Source organism: Rhyacophila brunnea, unplaced genomic scaffold (genome assembly GCF_057557595.1).
Source record: "Rhyacophila brunnea isolate RB1 unplaced genomic scaffold, BYU_Rbru_1.0 scaffold_8, whole genome shotgun sequence".
Taxonomy (NCBI): domain Eukaryota; kingdom Metazoa; phylum Arthropoda; class Insecta; order Trichoptera; family Rhyacophilidae; genus Rhyacophila; species Rhyacophila brunnea.
This window is the reverse complement of record NW_028233350.1, coordinates 16,015,008-16,038,094: the sequence shown is the minus strand read 5'-3', so window position 1 is coordinate 16,038,094 and position 23,087 is coordinate 16,015,008. Positions and strand designations below refer to the sequence as shown.

The following is a 23,087-nucleotide window of genomic DNA, read 5'->3' as shown; positions in this document are numbered from 1 at the left end:
TGATTGATATTGATTTAATCAACTATTGAACATACATAACTTGAAAACACCTCAGAATATACAAAGCTCGGCGGTATTTTTTTCAAATATGATTTTTTCCAGTGGGTATATAACTGAGCTGTTTTCAGGTTATGTATAATCAATATACGGAATGTTACATTCGCAAAATCTTGTGAAGTATTCATTGAATAAAATAAATCGTTTATCAACTATATTGACTTTTAATCTAATATTCTAATTTGAGCAGTTGATTTTTTTAAAAATAAAATTTAATATTGTTTATTAATATGTTTGTGTATTTAAAATATTTAATATTGATTTCAGTTCTCCACTGAATGTGATCTTGAAATGTGTTGTGAAAGTCGTAAATTTTATAAAAAATCGTACATATTTTTTAAAGTTGTGACTTCTAATGAAGTTGATTTCTCTCACGACATATTTTTTTTTTTGAAAAGCAATTATCTTAACATGGCAACTGATTTAAAAAAAAATACTTTTAATATGATAATTTGGAAAAGTTCACATGGGTTCAAAAATTATTAGTATGGGTATAATATTTTGTTGATGAAGAATTCTTTCTGGAAATTGGAAGGCTAACTGAGCTGTATTGTGATATTTAAAACGAAATTGGTTGATATGAGTTTACAGCAGTAACTGTGGTAAAAATCAAATATTGCTAAAATTCAGTGTGGAACGGTAAAAGAGGGTAGCTCAGCGATACCCAGTTTAGGGAATTGAGCCAATTGTTATTCGTTATAGGTTTTTTTCTGAAGACAAAATTTATTCCCATGAGTTTGTAGCGCATCCTAGAAAAAGGTTTATAAGTTGTTTCCGTATTGATCTAGAACCTAGGTCCTACTGAGGTATCTTGCGTAATTTAATTCCAAGATTTAAGAGACTGTATGAAAAAGAACAAGCTCAACTATCCCACTAATTTATATTTTATAGGGCGCCGTGATATTAAAAACTTTGAAAATCAATAATATCGACAGTAAGCTTCGATTTTTTAAGTAGGTTTTATAAAAAAACTAAAATTTATATTATTCGACCATGTCCGATACTAATAACATCATAATATGGGCCTCCACAGCGTGGAGGTTTGTATTAGCAGATTTTGTTTTTACGAGAGATGGATGTCAGCCACTTGCTCAACCTATTAGATCCATACTCTGACTCATACATAAATTGAAAAACAATATGTGTTCTTGCCAGACCCATTCCATAATCAAACAATTCTCGGACCATCAGAAATGGTTTGACATGAAACGTCAAACCAATTCGGACGATCCATAGACTAATGACGATCTATCAAAGTGATGATAAACATTATTCGGCATTTATATGACGTGAAATGTTCATATTAATATTTTAGGCATTTACACCATAGGAGTTCACTTGAATTATGTATATTATTATAGATTAATAATCAATACCTATTATTCATAATTAACCATACGCGAACAAGAAGCCGCTTTTAGTCTTATTATCCCAAAATACAAGCCATATTTTCTATGCAAAGAGTTCGATTTAATATCATTTTTTTTCCGGCCATGTCCGATCTTGATAGGATCATATGGACCTCCACAGCGTGGAGGTTTGTATTAGCAGATCTTGTTTATACGAGAGATGGATGTCAGCCACTTGCTCAACCTATTAGGTCCATACTCTGACTCATACACAAATTGAAAAATAATATGTGTTCTTGCCAGACCCAAGATTCGAACCTGGGACCCACGACGCTATAGTCCAAGCTGTCTTAAACCGCGCGGCCATCGTGGGCTTAGATATGCAAAATATATTTTTTTGTATTTTTCCACAATTAATTCATAAAAGTGTATACGCCAACAGACATTATAAATATTGTGTTTTATAAATGCTTCTACCAATTAAACATGTCCGTTATGATGAAACTGGTCTTTATTATAAATTAATTGGAAAAACATTATAAAAAGTAAATTATAACTTACATATTATAAATGGTAAAATAAATGTTGAGTTACCTTCGATTAAATGAACGGTGAAATCTGAGCGATCGAAGTCGTATTTAAGCCTGAGATGCAGCCTCCCCAGAGATGGTCCACGGGTCACTCCTTCGGGAGTCCCCAGGAAAAGCGGTCCCTCTCTCTTTGTGTATAGGTCCGGCTGGAGAGCCCCCAGTGGACTGGGTGGTGGCAGGGGGCTCGTACTGTCCACCAGAGAGTTGCTTCTGTCCATTCTGCTGAAGGTTGTACGTTAGTTTCATAAATGATTATTGATAACATTTGTACAAATGGGTACTTCAAGCACTAAATGAGATACTGAGGGCTAAACAAATACAAATGACAAATAATGAAAAATGAGTTAGGAGCAGTTTTTCATCACCATTTACCAGTGGCGAAGGGTTAATAATAATAATAATAGGCTGTTAAGATTCGACATACATAGTGCACACTAAACTTTGTCAGTAAAAGGTATTTGTTTCTATTGAACTCTACAATTCGTAGATAGTGTGTGTTAGTTTTAAAATTCAAGTAAACCGTGCCTAAACCAAGCCATAATAGTTTGAGTATCAACCGCCATCTTTAGATTAATAAAGCCTGAGCATAACTTTTTGCACAAGCAACGAGTGGTCCACTTTTCAGCTGTCAAAATCAGATCCCAGATTGCTTGACATATTGATTCGCCCTTTCTCGGTTCAAATTGAATTATAAAAAAATCTCAAATCAAATATATTAACTATCAGTGTTATTAATAAATAATATACATTCCTGTTATTCATCAGCTGTCAAAGTCAGACTAGTCTTTCACACAAAAACCGGTGGTAATATCGATTTCCAAAAAATACGTAGCATTGACCTATGCATTACATTTGTAGAAGGTGTGTTAATGCTAGTGTATTATTTATCATGTAACTTATCTATTCAAATCAAACCATTCCATGTGCGAACACGACATACGCGTCAGTATGAGCACTCTATAGAACAATGACAGGCAATGGCAGTTCATACCTAGGACCAGTCGTTGTGAATGTATCGGCTTTCTACTTGAGTCGGCAATGGTCATACTCATTTGTTTTCGTTGAATTAAGAATACATATGTACAGACGGTGTTCGTTCATTTTTTTTAATTCAACAAGCCCCGCTTAAGGCTATACTTCAGCTGGGGCACCATCTAAAACGATCGTGACTACGCGACGCGAAGATTGTGCAAACAAAACATAATTTGTCATAAAAATTCAACATGCATCCATTTAGTGTTATGTTTATTATTCTATTAGTAATAATAATAATATATTCATTGTCATGTTTTCTTTTTCAAGTAAATGGGTAACGTTTTTTAGTAATCTTCACACGATTTAAGAATTAATTCCCCCGACGCCAACACAAAGCAAATTGACGTGTTCACAGCTCGAGTATCGCTCTCCGATTGGCAGCGAGTCCGAAATTTCGTCGCAACTATAGTTGAAAATTATTTGCCATTTCACTGAAGTATGGCTCTTAAACCAAACCATAATCGATAAAAAATATTATTCTATCTATAAAATATCTAAAATTACATACGATTTAATGGCTTAATTTTAGAAATTTTATATTTAAACGAATAATTTTTTTACTGTTATCTACTATGGCTTGGATTAGGCAGGTTTAATTTTAAAAACTAACAAACACTATCTACACACTGTAGTTTTAAAATAAAAACAAATACGTTTGACTGACAAAGTTTAGTGTGCACTATTTATATTGGATCTTAACAGCCTACCTCCACCCTTCGCCACTGCCATTTACTAATTATAGCGGAAAACCACATTGAAACATGTAATTGGTTCGTATGAAAAATTATAAGCATTTATTCTTTAAATTGGTTTATATCCCATGCTGTATAAAAATGTTATTATTGTATAGTTACGTGTATAATCTCAACGTTTGAATCTAAAACCCGACACCCCCCCCTGCCCTTCTGAGCGCTGATAGCAACGTATTTAATTTGAATGCTTTTGATTGACGTATACCTCGTCAAACGCTAATAAACATAAACGATTATCGTAATATTCGTATACTTAATAATTCGTACACTATTAGTATATTCCAGCCAAGGACGTTGAATAAACCCTTGTATATATACGGAGTCTAAATATATGGCAATAATGCTATGAAAATATTACTAATACTAACGATTAATTTACCGAATGTCGCCATGGAGATACATTTAAAGTAAACTCAAAACATTTTCCGCACCTCAAAAATCAAAAACCGGAAGTAGGTAGGTATATGTATTATGTATCAACACACTATCGCAACTGTACAGGCCGATTGACGTAACCCTCAAATATCAAATTGTTCAGGAAGTGAAAAAAACTGTGGGCATTGGATTTACTTATTATATATTATTTTATTTATTTATTATTTATTTATTATTTATTACAAATTGAGAATTTTCTTTTATTGACACGCCAGTGGCTTGCGTTTAGAGGATTACAGTATTTGGCTGTAATATTTTTTGTCAAGTTACAAATGGCTTAAAAAATAGTATTGAATTATTTTGATATGAAATAATTTTTCGGGATTTATGATACTTGGTCAGTTCGTGTAAGAGTTTGCAATAAGTCCGTTGCCATCAAAATGTCACTTCGGTGAAAAGTGAGGGTTACGCCAATTGGCCTGTACACTGTACGGTGACGATATTATATAACATCAAGCATGTATTTAGATTCACTCAAACTGTTATTGTCATCAATTAATATCAAATGTGAAGATTGAAAATTATATAATTTAGAAAAACATTTTCTGATAGAGTATATTGTAACCAATAGAAAAAATCTTTTTTGAAAAAAGTAAGCCACCCGGCCGGGAATCGAACCCTGCATCTCCACGGGTAAACGCCCCAATCGTCGCATTTATCCAATATGCTACGGTGTGACATACTAATAGCGACAAATTTTAGCTATTGGTCATTTTAATACCTACTCATCGGCGCTCTTCGAAATCAAGCTACTTTGGCAATCGATTTTTGTTTATTAAATCATAGTAGGTAACTATTTACTATTACTTTTGATTACTAACCGACGTCTTGGAATTTCTCCAATTTTTTTTATAAATATAATTATTATAAATAATTATAAAATATTATTAATTATAAATGTGAAGATATTGCCACGATAAACTTTGAAACTTGAAATTTGTTATGAATAAATTGTCGGTAGCAGTGGTGTGCCGTCCGTAGATGCTGTGGATGTGAAAGTTTCTAGAAATAATCGATAAATTATGTACTAATTATCTAGGTATTTGTCGGCCTAGTCATTTTTAAAAATATAACAATGCTTCAATAACATATTCCTTATTAATTCATCGGCCGTCCGCGAACATGCAATTAGTTAAAATACTAAATAGATGATATAATGTTATTATGTAGCAAATAGTAACAGCATCCCACAAGTAAAACTCACTACACGCCACTGGTCGGTAGGTATTATTTTTTATTAATTATTGCATTATATCAATGAGATAGGAGTCCAATCTCTTTGCATTATATTGTTCTTTTCTAACATGAAACATCGTCAATTTGGTTCCGCAAAAAATATTCACATTATAGTGAATATGTAGGTGTAAACTGTAACTGCTTGTGAAAAGACGCGGTGATTTAGAATCGCACTGAAACTTTGGGAAAATATAAAATGATATTAGTTATTTTATGGTTCATTTTATAAAATTGCGAAGTCGATCAGGGATCAGAGGAGGTAGCCTAATAAAAGGTTGGGACACCCAAAATGGCCAGGAGGCGGATCTTCACTAGTTTAATTTATAATAATTAATAATTGTCGATAATACGAGACCTTGTAACGATGGAATCTAAACTTTTATTTCTAATTTGAAACTGCATGATAATAATTTTCAAAATAAATTTTGAAGAGATCAAAAGGAATGTCATAAAATTTTGATCACAAGAAATACTGATTTTTTAAAATTACATAAATTTTTTACACGAATTATCAGATTCTTTATTGATTGCTCTGTATGATTTTATTGAACGGTGACACCCGACAGGTCAGTTTGGAATGATTGGTCCAGCTAAGGATATTATAACCTAAACTCAGTGTAACAAACGTTTGCGAAGTCGTTTAACATTAAATTTAATAATTGGTTAAGTAAATACTTTCTAGCTGTGAGGGGGTTTATATTGTGTAAACCAAATTAATTTATAAATAGCATCCTCGCTTGCGAAAACTTTGTCACGTCTCAGAATATTATATTAATATGTAAATTTTGTCTAAAAATAGATCTATGCTACGACCAAGTAGTGAGCAAAGCCGATTGTAATTGAGGGATTGTTTAGTATGCCAGTTTATGCGTTTCTGCAGGACTGGCTATCAGTTACATTCAACCTGTCTGCTGGTGGCACTGGACCAATAGAAACTTCGATAAATGGTGAAAAAATGCCGTTTTGTGTAGGTACAAATATAAATATATATATATATATATATATATATATATATATATATATATATATATATAATTATACATTCTTTTCAACACTACAACTGTCATAGAGGCTCAATGACAGTATTATATTTAGTAACATAAGTGAAATAATCACAGACACATACATATTGTATCCTCACCCGGTCGAACCCAGAGCTCCCAGATGAACGGCCAGCGCCTTACGCACTACACCATGAGAGCCTCTTAATATTTTGATGATAATGTTTTGTGACGCTGTTAACCGCCTTCTACTAAACGTTTATTACCTTTAGTTTATGTATAATAAATCTAAAAGCTCATTCTAGAAAAAAATGTAATGTATAAATTATGTTTAAATTTTCCCGGGCTCGGTGGATAAAATGAATGACTATAAATAATAAAGTAATGTACAATGCAGAACCGACCCAATTTCCATTATTTAAAAAATGGATATGTTGTTTACCGCCATTGTTTATTTGTATCCTCGAAGGTGGCTTTTTTGTAATTGGGTCATCAAAATAATGAAGAGATATTTATTATATATGTGACAATTATTGTTCTAAATTTGTATTAATAAATTTATCGGACTATTGTGAAATATTTATTATAATAATATTAATATAAGTAATAAATATAAATGTAAATACAAAAATGAGATGATAATTAATAGTTTAGGTTCAAGGCCTGAACAAAGACGATGCATAAGTGCGAGTGAGAAAGTATTCGGCACCCTTATAATCTCTGCGACACGCGCTAGAGTAAGATAAAAAGTTTACAGATTTGGGAGATGGTTTGCTCGGTGTAGCCGCCAAATCTTAACTTATTGCTTAATTATGCGTCGATAACCGTGTTGCTAAAATAGCTATTTTGTGTTAAACATAAAGTCAGTGGGAAATATTTTTAGTTAATTAAGTAGAAAAGATGGTTCTGTGTGTTGTATTAAAATGTGGTAGCCGTATTGATAAGCAAGAAGATGGTATTACGTTTCATAGGTAAGTTGATACATGTTCGTGATAATTTATTTGTATATTATTATATATTTTAATATCAAGTGACCGTGTTTCTTTAAAATAACTTAAATTATGAATATTTTTACCTGATGGTTGCATTTTGCGCTTAAAAGTACTATAATATAACGTAAAAAAATATATTTTAATTCTGAGCGTCTAGTGTGAGCACTTTGGGCGAGCACTAGCGAAATGGTCTATGGTCTTGAATATTTGAATACGAATGCGTTCGCTCGCCCGCGAACCAAACGCACGGCACGCAGCTTCATTTAGCAATGCAATGGGTGGCGTCTAGATGTATCTTTAGTCTAAGGTTAGGTTGGTATTTCATCTGTCATCTTATTCTCAAACGGTTAAATATACAAGGCTATCTATTCTAAGATTGATTCACTGTAAAGTCACAATGCATAATATAATTTTTCCAGGTAAATTTATTTTTGTGTTGTTTTAATTAATAAAAAGTAGGTACATTTTGAACGCATTCGAGTCCAAATTATTTATTTCTAATGTCTTCTTCAGATGGCACGATTTGACTCGCGCGTAAAAATTCGCCCGCATTCCAGGTACATGTGAATTCATTGAGCCGTCCACATGTAATCGACGTGTGTCACTTCTCGCCAGTGCTCGAAATAGAAAATCTTACGAACCGGAGCGCTGAATAATCATTCTAAAATATGAAAGTGGGTTAAATATTTTTCGGATATTATAAGGGCGATATGCCTAGTAATCAGGGTTTCATTTGTGCTTGAAGGAGCCCTCAGCTAATATACATTACCCCCCCCCCCCTCAGCAATACAACATTAAAATATAGTTTTTTTTTTAAAAGGTACCTACTCATTTTTTGCAAAATCACTTATTTTTCATCAATTTTCTTAGAATTGGCCTCTTATCTTCAAAATTCTAGAACCTCGTATATTTTTGTATTCCTTCGCTGCAAGGTTCTTTTGTGATTTCACATTATTTTTCGGGTTCTGTAGACCTACTAATTTTGGGTACCGGACCTGTAACCCTTTTTGTAAATTCAGCCTTACTTGTAAGAGTAAATAATTACAAATTTGGAGCACATCTGAAATCCGAACAGCCTATATTATTTATAGACCTTGTAGGACTAATCGTTAATAAATAACATAACATATTCTCACGAATCGGTTCTTACAACTATAAAAACTATATACCTACATGCAATATTATCTCAATAACATGAAACGGAACGCAATTTTCAAAGAATCCACAAGCCGGAACGGTATTTTTTGGAATTTCACGAACAGGAACGGCGCTCCGGCGCGTTCCGGTCTATTTCGAGCCCTGCTTCTCGCGCGCGGTCGAGGTACACAGGTGACCTCATTGAGCTATCCACATGCACTCGTGCCATAACGCGTCATCTACACAAGCTCTACATAAGAACAGGAAAGCAGCATGGGTACCGAAAACAACAATAAACAATGGCGGCTTCGAAGTGTGATATAGTTTCAAACTTGAGATTTAAATTCTGGCATATTGAGAGGTTTTCGTATCACATTTATTGTCTATGAAAATCGAAATAAAATAATCTTGGTTCAACGTTTGAAAACTCATTTATACTATTACGATTATAATACACACATAAATGGGTGTATATTTAAATTATTAATATTAGCATTGTTTATCAGATAAAATAAAATAAAATTTGATTGATTTGTAGTGAGAGTTTTTTTTATGATTTTGGTATACATATCTAACATTCGGCATTTATGTAAAGCCAAGGTGGCGGCTTGGAGAACATTACCAGTATTGCCAGCCCTTTAATCAAACATGATTTTACATTCATATGAGTTAATGTCCAACTCATTGCTATTTAATCAGTAATGGCGCGGTATGCTACGGGAAATTTTAGGAGTAGAAAGTAGAAAAAGAAAAATTTCACTCTGAAATAATCACATTATGGAAAAAAATAACCGAATGAATATATTCTAATATGTATTACAAATGGTGATGTATTAATCATTGATATAAAATAATGAATTCAAAAAAGGCTGCATATGTCAACAATAAATTTTCTTTCAATATCTATTATAAAACGTAATATTCGTTAATTGATTTTCTTTAAAAAAAGGTACACTAACATAACAAACTATAATAATCACAAGCATTGAATATTCATGAAGTCCGAAATTAAATTTACTGAAAAATGGCAAAGCGGTATCTTACATAAGGTTATTTCTTTCCCTAACTCCAGAAAACTTAAAAACGAATTATTTTCCCTGTCTCAGCTTTAAAAGAATACCAATTTTTATTGCCAAAATAATAATGTATTATTATTATTACACAGGAAATAGATATTACATGAAAATGTCGCCAGAGAATTATTTCATATTTAACAGTTGGTAATCAACTTGTCTGAGTATGTACCCAGAATCATAAGTTTCGTAAAGTAATTTGTAAACGAGTTGTAGGTATGAACATTTTATGATTATGTTGTCAGAAACTTTATACATTTGCGCATATCTGAAGTTTCCGGAAGTGTCTCTAATATTATGTAAGTTCTGAGAAACGTAATATTGTAACATTTATGGCATGAATTATTTACTCAATGAGTCTAATATATTCTCTATGATATTATTGTAAGTATTTATTTTTAAAAAATACGCCCATGGTAGCTGTACGATAACGTGTCGGCTTATAATGTCTGCAGGATCTCGAAAATTCACATGTCGTTTAGACCCAGAATATTGATGTTTTGCTAGTAAGTGGTTGACATCCGTTTCACGTAAAAACAACAAGAAATGTTAATACAACCTTTACTCTGTGCAAGAACCATATGATCGTAATATAGTGATGTAATGAGAATTAGTTTTTCTGCATTGATTTAGTAAAACGATAATTATTTAAACAATAGTTGCGTAATTTATTACTCTCAGGTAACCAATAAATTAAATTTTATTAATAACAAAGATTATTTATGTATAATCGAGTTTAACCAGTCATTATATAATCATAATCAATAATTGTCTGAATAAATTATAACGTAATAAGTATCGATGATTCCGTGAGAAACAAATAGTGTCAGCAGAATCCATGAATGAATTGCATTTCCTTGCATACTTTTTTCACACAACCGAATTACTACTTAGTAAGCACTTTTTCATCTTAGCAACATTTATTAATATTTATTATATTAAAAATATATAATCTCACCGAGGCCTGAGATACGTGGATTCAATACAAAAGGCTATCACGATGTAACAAATCTCACTCCTCATTGTATCTCAATCGTGGAACTGTCACTCTGACTCGGGCTATTTTTTATCGTGTAATATTTTCAGTATGTACCTATGTAAACTGTACACGACAAAATGCAAACAATGACGCAATCTACATCATCCCCAGACTTCAGTTCTTCAGTCCTCCATCGCTCATACACAACCAAATAAGTAGATAGGTATTTATTTTATATATTGCACCTATATAAACGAAATATATGAATCCAATCACGCCACTTTTTTAATTCGTAATTCACTTTTTGAATTAGTGTCGTAGCTAGTTGATGAATAAATCTCGAAAACTGTTAAAGTAGGTACCACGATTTTTTTATGTTAAATCAAAAATAAATACTGTGTTACAATCATTATAGTGGTAAATGTATTAACAAGCCATGCAATTAAGAATAATTAATATATAATAAGAAAAGAATAATAGGTGGTAATAAAATTGTTTTAAGAAATAGTCATTTGCTAACAATTTAAAAATTAAATTATTGGTCTATGATAACTAAAATGATACTTATTATTAAGTCATCGATCGTAATTGCTGTTATAATGATCTAGCGAATACTGAGTAAACCGTGATTCCAATTAATCCACGCATCCACCTCATTTGATCCGTAGCAAACAACTGGTAGGCATGCGCAATGCAGACATTAACCAATTTCTCGACATTGCAAGTGTAACAAAGGGAGCGCAATGCGCAGTTCTTGCCGTAGCAAGTAGACGATTTCAATTTTCGTGTCATTCTGATTTCTTACACCCATAGCTATTAGTTTCACTAGAGAAAATATATAGTCGATAAGAATAATTTATATTATACATTTAAGAAATTTCAAAACATTTAGTAATGACTAATATAATCTTATTATGTTTACCTCGGTGGTATCAATAGCGGAGATAGACATCTTGGAATTCTTGGGCTAGCAGGGCTTGGAGTCTCTGATGAAAGAGACGCGAATGATCCGTGTGGAGGAGGCGGCAAAGGAGCACCAGCACCACCTCTGGCGTCGAGGGATGCAGCTCTGAGAGGAGACGGAGATCTGGCGGACCCAGAGAATCCGAAGACGGATCCACTCTCTGTAACGCTGCGACCATCAGGTCCGAATGCGCGGATTTGAGGAGATGAGCCTCGATGTCCTTGCTGGAAGAGAATAAAGAATACATTTTTTTTTAATTATTTGTCATATACAAAAAAACTGATTAAATATACTTATTCAATATGTACGCAAACAACTCAAAAAATCTCATTCACAGATTCGAAATTTGAATTTTAAAGTCTGTTGTTATATTTTTGATTTAGTGTTATAGAATTTAGCAATACTAGATGAAGTTTAACAGTTCAATTACGAATTAACGAAGGCCAGATAATTTTGTATATAACTAAAGTAAAAAAGTTAATTGATTTTTGTGACTTGTTTCATTATTGAATTACAAAAAAAAATATTTCAACATAATATAATAGCATCAATATTTTTTTAGTTGTTTCTGTATAAAATTAGGATTTCGACATAACAATCACAGAGTCAAGATAATGTCGTGCATATAATTAAATATAATACAGTAGTGCTTTGTGTTGACAATAAAATTGATCACGCCACTGCACGTTTGTCGCTGCCATCATTAAATTTTTAACAAGCTTCAAAGACGCCTGAAGAAAAAAACCATGTTATTACATATATTAGATGTCATGTATAGATTAAGATTAATTTATAATAATTTATCGTCTAATATTGCTTATTGCGGTTGAGAATGTGGGTAATGTATATACCAAGGAAGCAGATTCATAGGTTGGCCAATATCCTTCAGTCCACGAAATGCATGGTGATGAATGAATTCAATTGCCTAAAATATATTTTTTTTTATTTATTCTTCGTTGTTGTCTTATAAATTGATTGATGGTCATTGTATTTTACTTCTATTCTTCTCCAGTTCTAACCTGCCAACATTAATGAAGACCCTGTCGAATTGTCTATTTCATCAGTCCACACAGATGTTTTTTTTCTTCATAATTTATCTCTTTCGTTGCCATGCCAATAATAATGACCAGTCACTCAAATTTTACTCTTATTTTGAGTCACATGGTCAAAGAACTGAAGAGTTTGTCTAATACAGATTATTTAATTAATGTAATTAATAATAATTAAAAAAACGTTTTGATTAAATATTTCAACCGAACTAATATAATTTCAAACTAGGTTGATATCTACTTGGAAAAAAGGTTTAATAAAAAATAAAAGTAATAGGTATTATAGTTGTTTATACTTTTTGTGTGTTGACTAAGTACTTTATGAACGTGATAATATATTTCAGATTTTTAATTGCGAAACTTTCCAAGCCTCACGTGGAACTTATTTTAAAATCTATTCTGCAAACATCTCAGAATATTTTTTTTGTTTTCTCGTGCGCTGTTAAAAAGCATGCACATTTTTTTCAATTATTTTTTAAAACTGTGCACTTTTTCTACAACCGTTTTAATGATCAAAGTGAGTTTGCCATTGTTTACTGAAGAGGTAGAAAAAAAAGTGTATTTAAGTTTCACGAGCGGCAGAAGTAAAACTTAATAATGGTTATGAAAGTTAAAATAATTTATTATTATCCATTAAAATTAATAGTATGTACTGCGCTTTGGATGGATCATAAATAAAGAATATATTTTTTAAATATAAAAATAATAAGGTTTAAATTTGTATTGAGGTGGTTAATTGTTACAATAACTTAACCATCTAAAGTCTAAACTGTCAAAAAGTGCTATGTTATAACTGCCCCTCTCTTGGCTGTGTTAAGTTTTAGAGCAAGATGGAGAGTTTTGACAACTTAGCCGGCTTACTTATTGTAACAATTATAAATAAAAATATCATAAATTGATAATAGCCGTGGATAATCGCCTTGTGTAGGAAACAGTGGCAAAGGGTGACTTTTGGAAAGAGGTAGGCTGTGGAGATCTGATAAAAAACACATTTGTCAGGTATATTTACGAGAAATAAGAAGATAATACGATATCACTACTAATGAATAGGTACACACTAATGACAACGACACACTAATTCAATGAAAGTTCAAAAACTCACTGACGACATAATAACATAATTAAGCGATCAGCTGGTTAAATTTCGTATTTTTTCAAAACATTTATACACATAAAAATCATTAGATAAAGGTTCTTTTTAATTTTTAGAACAGTCTATATTTGTTAATATTCGATTAAACATCATATAAATTACATTTTTTAATTATTAATTATTAAGTTTTAGGCTCTGCGATCGGAGCTTACCTTAGTTCATACAATTCGATAGACTGGGCGGGGCTACGTGACGTAAAGTCCATATGAAAAAAGTGAGAATTATTTTAAACATAATCCGACCTTTATTTACGTCACAACATATGGCGCGCTGTGGTATATTTTTTAAAACCTTTGCAGATTGTTTTGTAATTACTGTGTAGTATATTCCTATACATACGGCATCTCTCGTTGGCAAAACAAATTATTTTATGGAATATATAATCAAGTGATTATATAAATAAGTCAATATGCAATTGAAAAATATTTTCTTAAGAAGGTAGGCTTCAAATAATCGCCTAGTATAGAGTCTTCGCCACTGGTAGGAAAAGATCCAACGTTGTAGTTTAAAAAATCTACTTTTTAAGAAAATGACAAAGCGTCTATTATCAAAATAAAAAATGAGGCTTATAATTACAAACCTACTTTTTTATGTTCATAGTTCGACTGTTATGTTTTGCTATAAAATATAAGCTACATTTTTTGGAATATCACATCCTATCGAGTATACTAAGAGGTAAGGGAGATTTTTAACAAAAATGGGTTGTTAAAGCGGCTAGTTTTTTAGAATCTCACATTTAATGTCCAAAAAGTGTGTCATCATTTTGTATTATTTTGGTAAACGAATTAGTGAAAAAAAAAAACAATAAAATTATCATTACAGATTTCTGTTATAAAGTTGCAGATTGATAATAATTATTATATGCTGCTTATTAATATTTGTACTTGGATCTCTTCTATACACAAGGCGACTATCGACGGTAGTTTATCATATTTATGTATTGAGGTATTATAGTTGTTACAATAAATTAGCCTGTCATTAAACTGTTAAAACTGTATATCTCTCTCTAAAAGTTAACACAGCCAAGAGAGGTGCTGTTAAAATATAGTACTTTTTGACAGTCCAGACGGTTAGCTAATTGTAATAATCAACCGTCGCAATACATAACTATGATAGACTACTCTAGATAGCTGTATTGTGTATAGAATAGAATAGACCCAGTGAACAAACAAAATTACGGTGTCATTTTGTCACTGGCATATTAATGTTACCTATTTATTAATACTAGGTAACACATTGTATCTATAAGCGTCCTTATATAAAAAAATATGTGTGAAAAAAGTATTATTATTTCAATTTACATGCGCCACAAAAATCTCAGCTATTGTTTTTATTCAGTAGGTAGGTAGCAATATAAAATTTTCTCTTTCACCCAAATGTTGCGTGGCATTAAACATGTTTCACACTTAGTTCGTTATTTTTTTATTGGGTCGTTGTGAATTCTTTGAATCGTCTGTCCCTCCAAAAAAATATTCTTTCTGGCATGCACCGCCGTTACTTTTCATTTCTACATAGCTTAAACCTGGGGTCGTTTTGATGATCACAAAGTGATTTTTTTCAGTTAGCAGCTTTTAGTAAAAATATAAAATACCCGACACACCATTTATTTCAACGCCTATTGTTGCAATATTCAGACGTTTAGCATATACGTAGGTACATCAGGGGTCTATTTTATACACAAGGTGACTATCGACAGCTATCGTCGGTAGTTCATCACATTTATGTATTGAGGTATTATAATTGTTACAATAAGTTAACCGTATAAACTCTAAACTATCTATCTCGCTCTAAAAGTTAACATAGCCAAAAGAGGGGCTGTAAAAACATAGCACTCTTTGACAGTTTAGAGTTAGACGGTTAACTTATTGTAGCAATTAATCGCTCAATACATAAATATGATAAACTACCGTCGATAGTCCCCGATAGTCGCCTTGTGTATAGAATATATGCGCTGGGGGGAGGCGGTCCGGTCCCTTGAGTGCGCGCCTGGATAACCTATTCACTTTTTAACCAACCAGTATTAAGTTAGTGTATTAAAGAATAATCTCAATTACACGTAATCTAAAATATTGTATATACAAATATATGAATAGTGATAGTCATTTTATTTTTGCAGTTATAGGTATATCCGTTTCGGTTGAAGTACAACCTTATCGTAAAGACTGTAGAGGTCTTATAATGTATTATAATATATTATAACAAGGTTATCCAACTCGAGGTACCTACAAATTCCACAGTCCTGCCATTTACTACCATGTCAAATATTTTTCGCGTATTTTTCGACATATGTGTCGCTAGATTTCAAAATCAGCCAAGTCCATAATAGATGAATAGGAGAAAAACAGCTTTTTGTTTCTCAAATATACAGTCACAAGGGTGAAAGTTTATATTATTTCGAGTATAGAATATTTAAAATTATTAAATTCCACATTTTGATAATGCAGAAATGTTAGAAAGCAGTAGTTCTTCAGCAATTCACAAAAAAAGTCAAAAATACCTAAAGGTGGACTTGGCTGATTTTGAAATGTAGCGACACAAATCGTCAGTTGAAAGTCTATGATTTAACTTTAACACAAATCTATTAGAATTTAATACAATTAATCGTTTCTCCATCGCACAACGCATAAAAATCGTACAAGCATACTATGAAAATGGTAACTGAATGCTGTATTTGCAAACTGATTATTTATTTTAAAGAGAGGTAGTGTTTTTGATCCTATACATGTTCATACAACCTATACACGCGTGCGAAAGTGTCCGATTGGTCTTGAAAGAGCAGGCAACCGATGATGAATTTTTTAAGGAAAATCTTCAGCGCTGTGGCAAATTTTCACCCCAGTGGGTATATTAATAAGCAACACTGCCATATCTAGGGCGAGGAAAGCGCACGAGTGATTGAAAAGAGGCTGTTACTAAACTTGTTGCGAAAGTTAATTTTTCGTGCGGGTTTTAGGCTGAAGGCGTCATCAGGCGATCTTCGAAAATTATGAAAGGACGACCACTACGGTCAATGGCGTCTCCTACAGATAAGTGATAGCTGGATTTTTGTTGTTATATTTGGAAGATTTCAATTTGGAAAACATGTACTGTCATGTTACATTTTACGTAACATGGCTACTTTTCAAACGCAGATATTAAAATAATTAAATAACAAAATTTGGCACAACCTTGTTAAAAAGAGTGTGTCAACCCTTGTTTCCAAGACAATAACGGTTAAAAATAAGCCAATCGGATTCATTCCCGCTTTTTTGAAAGCGTCTTGTTTACAAATAACTTATTTCCGCCCACAAGATCCTCACTCCAAGTTTAGATTCAGTGCCGAACGGGTGTCACCGGTTAAAGTATAGATACAGTTTCAACGCCATTTGTAGTTACTTCCTCTCGGACAGGAAGAAGGATTCGCAGTTCATAATTCCAGCCAAGATGAAGTTCCAGCCATCACAATTTAAACATAAAGTTAAGTAATAGTTACCATCTTCCAAGAAATTTCTCTATGCCCATACCAAGCAACGCTTCTCAAATTGTATTTTTTTTGTATCATTCTTAAATTTCAATGGTTTGTGTAATTAAATGACACTTTTAACGATTAGCTGTGTTCTTATTTTTATACTGTTATATTTAATTTGTAATTACACATCTTTCAAGGCGCCCAAAAATTATAATTTAATATTTCAACGAGTTTACAAATGACATTTTATTAGAGGTAGACAAATGATTTATAAAGCATTCTTTACACAGGGTTAAGTTGGCAGAAAGCCGAATCTTATAAGCTGTGAGATTAAAAGTATTAAATATTTCATGTTTTTATTGATTGAATTAGTTGGCACTCTATGTTTGATAATTGTGCATTACAATTATTAAACTTCTTTTACTATCATTCATACTAGGTATATACATTTTACACTATCATTTTTCAAATATGACAGTACGTAGTTCCAAAAGGACGGAGCCATATATTATATTCTATACCGCTTGTGAAACACTGGCTTTATTGCGTGTACAAAATCGAATTCGCACCAGAATTTGGATACCCCTTTATTTATTTAATATACATATTACTGAAAATATTTTTTATTATTAAAAAACAGCACATTTTTAATTTATTCAAAAATATCACCAGTATAATATTAAAGAACTTATTAAAATAAATATATTTGAATTATAAAAATAACCATAAATTAATTTGCAATAATGAAATGAAACTGTTCACCAAAGGCACGTTTTATAACAGCATTTTTAATTTTAAATACAAAGTTAATATTTTTTCTTTTAATTATTTTTAGTTTTTTACACAATGTAAATATGTAAGATAATGGGAAGGAGACCATTCACTTTGAAAACAGTATTGGAAATCGGGCGTCGTTTGGTTGAAAATACGATTCTCACTCATGAGATCCCGATGAAGCAGAAAACGTAGTAATTAATTGATAATATTATGATGTATTTAATTAAAAAACAATACTACGAAATAATATTAAAAAAACATTAATATATTCGTAACAAAAATTTGTAATATACTATGTAATTACACCATGTTGGTATAAGGTAAACATTCAAATTTCAACGGCTAAACCATAACGTTTTTTTTTCAATTTCGAAAACGAATTTTCCAATGAAAATAATATTAAAAAATCATACGCTGTTTGATAAAAAAGTTCCCGGATTTTTATTTATGACAGTATGTATTTATTTACTAGTCCCCTAGACAGTACAGTCTACAGACAGTAGACAGGACAGTCTGCGTTGTATAATAATACACAGAGTAATATTTCAATCGTTACGACCAGGGATACCGGCTCGAATATTGGATTTTGCTGATAGTGCCGGAAGCCGGAAATCCAATATTCGAGCTGGTATACCTGGTCGTAACGATTGACAGATTACTCTGAGCAACGTTTGCTCTTAGCTAATCGGATTCCTTTTAACATTCTTAGAGCAACGATCACATTCACATACTTACACTACATTTTCATCATAAAACATATCATCTCTTGATAATGGCCTCTGCAACGAGCCCGAAACGTCGAGTAAAGAAGGAAGAAGGACACACGGTGGAAACCCAAAAATCTACTACGATAAAAAACAACCGTGAAAGCCTCAAAGATCAATTCTAGGTTATCTTCGCTTACATTCAACATTTTCTCAGTCATTCCTTTTCCAGCCGTTTCATGCCCAAAACATACAAAATAATTTGAAAAAAAATACTCCACAAGAGCAGTGTTCAACATAAATCCTCTTTCTTATCTCCCCAATAGTCATTTGACGATTGTTATTTTTCCACGTTTTCATCGGTAATCGATATGCTAAGTCAACCAATTTTCTCGTTATCTTCAACGTCTTCACGATCTTATTCGAAACGCTTGTACCACTAATAAAACTTATTTTGTCCATATAAGACCAGTCAAAAGCCGTTTGGAAAATTTCCACCACGTTACTGAATTTTATTTTAAGTTCACAATAAATTTAATTTAAATTATTTTGTTGCATATTTTTTTAAATTTATAAATTTGCCAACTATACTTACCAAATACGTTTTATTTATTTCCCTCACGAAAAAAACTATGGATCCAATATGAATGACAATTATAGACAATGTTTACCAATATCAAAAAGAATATATGTTTAATCAGATATATATATCGCTTGAAATTTTAACAAAATCCGGGAACTTTTTGATCAAACCTCGTACATACAATATTTTTTTATTACTTTCAACAACAACAAAAAGTTTAACTAATAAACGTAACCGTGTTTATTATCTTACCCTTTTTTATTATTTCGACGCAATCCTTTTATTGAACATTAAATAAAACAAACGAGTACATATATGTTTATTAAAATTGTATGTGATACAAAATAGCTTACATTCCTTGAAGCACTGCTGTCTAGGCTGCTCTGTGAAGATATGGAAGGTGTTCTGGCAAGACGAGCTGCGTGGGGTCTGATAACTTCACCGGTCGCTCCAACTCCTGGTTGAACTCCAAGAGATTCTTTAGATACGTTGAATTCCTGTAGGCAATGGAAAATAATAACGTCATTAAAAAATTGCTACACTTTTGAATGATCAATGAAAAAAAATGAAGGCCAAATATGATGCTGTATTAAAAATATGTAATAATGATTTTTTGATGTACTCGTACCTACATTAAAAATGTATCTAAGGGTACGATGGATAGAATGTCCGTGTCATGTAAAACTAACCAATTGAGAATGCTATCCATAGACTTATGTGGAAGTTGAAACGTCGCTTCCTGCGATCAAGAGTATATCTATTCTGTTGTCATTTTACAACGTTTTTATTAGCTCGTATTCTTATTTTTCCGGTGGTTGTTTGTCCGGTATAAATCTTGCAATCGATTTTTGATTAACTTCCCGACTAGCTAGACATTTTAAACTTTTAGAATATATCAGAACACGATGCCAATGCATTTTTTTGATACTTTTAGCAATTTTTAAATAGAATTAAATTCATTTTCAGTTAATTCTGTTTTGTATGCAAAGTTATTTCGGAAGAAATCCGTAATCTAATCCACTATTATTGGTTGCTAGGTTCCTAACAACTAAATTATTAATATATACCTACGTGCGTTACTATGGAAATCAATATGAGTGTCAAAATTACATTTCAGTATTATTTCTATCAAATACAATTCTTTTTTGATCGTTTAAGCTAGTCAACTCAAGTTTATATGATTCAACAGAAAATTTAAAAACATTGTATATAAAAAGTTCTTTTTATCTAGTAATTGTTTATAGTTACTACATACTACGATGTTAAAATTATGAAAATTGTAAAAAAAAAATTGAATTATTGATAATTATTAGTTAATACTAGAATATTTTAAAAGTATTTTATCTGTAATTAATTTAATAAATGCGGATAAAAGTATCCCTTATATTTGGACCATATTTCCTGAATTTCTAGTCATTTGATGTATGCGTACAATATAATATCAATCATGGTTTAATCGTTTAATAACAAACGTTTAATACTGACAGTCCTTAATGTTTGCGTATATAATCGGTAGGTACTCAAAACAATTCTGCTTTATTAGAAACAAGTAAACAATATTAAAACAATAATTAGTTGAATTTTGTTTAGAATTGTAATTAAATTACACATAATAATTATTATGACACTTGATACTCTTGTTCTAAATTAGCCGCCAGGGGCTCCACCGGTTTAACCTTTATTTAACTTTGTGATTGATTCAATGAGCAAAATATTGTCATCGACCTTTAGGTCGGGTTATCATTAAAGAATACTTAAGTAGAAAGTACTTATTTACGAATTATAAAAAAGGTTTATTTCCATATGTATGTTATTTTTTTATGACAAGCGTTTGTACCTAGCTTTGCTTGGGGGTTTTCTTTGGTAGTTATGGATTTTTAATGTTCCATACTACTACTTTACGAAAAACAAAATAATGAATGTGTTGTTGCTGTTCCCTTGTTTAGAATGTCGAGGCTTTATAGATTTTGATTTTGAGTTTGCTTAATTAGTTTACTTACATTCTTTTCAACAAAGATAATATTTTAGCCTTTAACACACCTTGTTTGGATTTGGGTTCCCACTTGCCAGTGGGTTTTAAATTGTCTTCTCATTACATTGCGCCATAAAATTAACTATAGAAGAAGCATTCGTCACGTAAGATATTTTTTATACATTGAGCGATTGGCCTTATTTGTAGTGAAGGCAAAGAAACTTTTGGTAAAAGATAGCATCAAAAATGAATACTGTGAAGCAGTTACTAATTCAGAAGCGTTGATTCAATTTGACACTTTTTACTTTACGGATATTATTTACGCATATGATTTACTTAAGTAGCATATTTCACATTTATAACAGACTTATTTCACTTTTTCTTCTCATACATAGAATATACCTAATCATATTAATACATAACAATATATATATATATACATAACATATAAACGTTCATTACAACCAGGGAACTTAGAAATAATGGGAACTGAAATATATAACAGGTGTGGAGTAACAGGCAACCGATCTCGAGTGTGGAAGAATATGGGATAAACTTAAACACGTGTCAAGAATACGCTTTTACTTCGTTATGATAACTGTTCTCGATTTATGCACTGACGCTCATTAAATATTGGTGTATTTGAAGTTTGCAACACATACTATTGTACGTCTATAATATGTGGTTCATTTTCGTAGGACACTCACACATTCAAAACTCTGCATCAAAATTATAGTCTATCGGAATTCTATTTTTTAATCTGTTCTGTGCTTACAACCTTTTAATATTACATTTGTGGTTAATAATACAACGTCATAATAATATTATTGTGTAAAGTCCAAATAATGGGTAGTTACCTATTTTTGTGCGCGTGATTTTCATCTCACGACAATTTTGTACATTACACATTTTTGTTACAAATTCATTACAACAGCATTAAATTTTTTAAAACGAATTTAAAGTAATTTAAAGGACTACCATTGCGAAGCCAAAAAACAAATTGAATTTGCTTGCTTAGCGCCGCGTTTGGGAGTCTCGAATTAATAAGTGCCTGGCGTAAAGTCACCCACAGACTAACGTGAACTATTCGCTTCTCCTGTGGTAGCGGACGTATCGGCTTATGAACACGCTCAATCTTAAGCGACAGTCTAGCGTCTAAGCTGCGATTGTTCAGCGAATTTTATTTTAGTGTGAACTGCGTTTTTTGCTGCCAATTAAATTTCGCGCGAGTTAATAAACGAAGGTATCCCTCGAAAAGGGGTCTATAAAATTGAAATAACCAAAATTTTACAGGAGAGAGGAAACACACTTAATTAAATAAATAACAAGAATTTCAGTAATGCATGGTTATATTTTTAATCATCGACATTAATTGCCTTTAAAATCATAGGTAGGGACTATAAATCACTGAAATTCTTGTTGTTCATGTTTTTTCTTGTCTCCTGTAAAATTTAGTTTTTTACATATAAACCCCTTTCGAAGGACACTTTCAAATATTAGCAAACACGAAAAAGTTAAAATAATAATAATAGGTATGTACTATTTTTGTAAGTTATCTCAAAAAATCTTTCTTGAGATAAAAAGTATGAAAGGAAAACAAACTATAAATTTAATTTGAAAAAATATCAATCAAGTATAATATAAAAGTGCTTAGTATTGAATACATTGAATAGTAATGTTTGAATACTTTTCTCGAGTATATCTAATATGCCAAATTTTGTGTCTTCTAAATTAGCAAATTTAAATTTAAATTTAAATTTTTAAATTCGTAAAAAATGCAATACATATTGAGTCCGCAGAT

General features: G+C 31.6%; 1 protein-coding gene across 1 annotated transcript in view; it reads right to left on the bottom strand.

Moving 5' to 3' along the window:
- Nucleotides 1-23,087, bottom strand: part of Sytbeta (Synaptotagmin beta) — a 56,284-nt gene that overhangs the window by 7,880 nt on the left and 25,317 nt on the right. The window contains exons 2-4 of the mRNA XM_085959124.1: nucleotides 19,668-19,811; nucleotides 11,559-11,824; nucleotides 2,001-2,218 (exon numbers count right to left, since the gene is read on the bottom strand). Of these exons, the coding sequence (XP_085815250.1) occupies nucleotides 2,001-2,218; nucleotides 11,559-11,824; nucleotides 19,668-19,811 (628 nt within the window). The remainder of the gene's footprint in view (nucleotides 1-2,000; nucleotides 2,219-11,558; nucleotides 11,825-19,667; nucleotides 19,812-23,087) is intronic.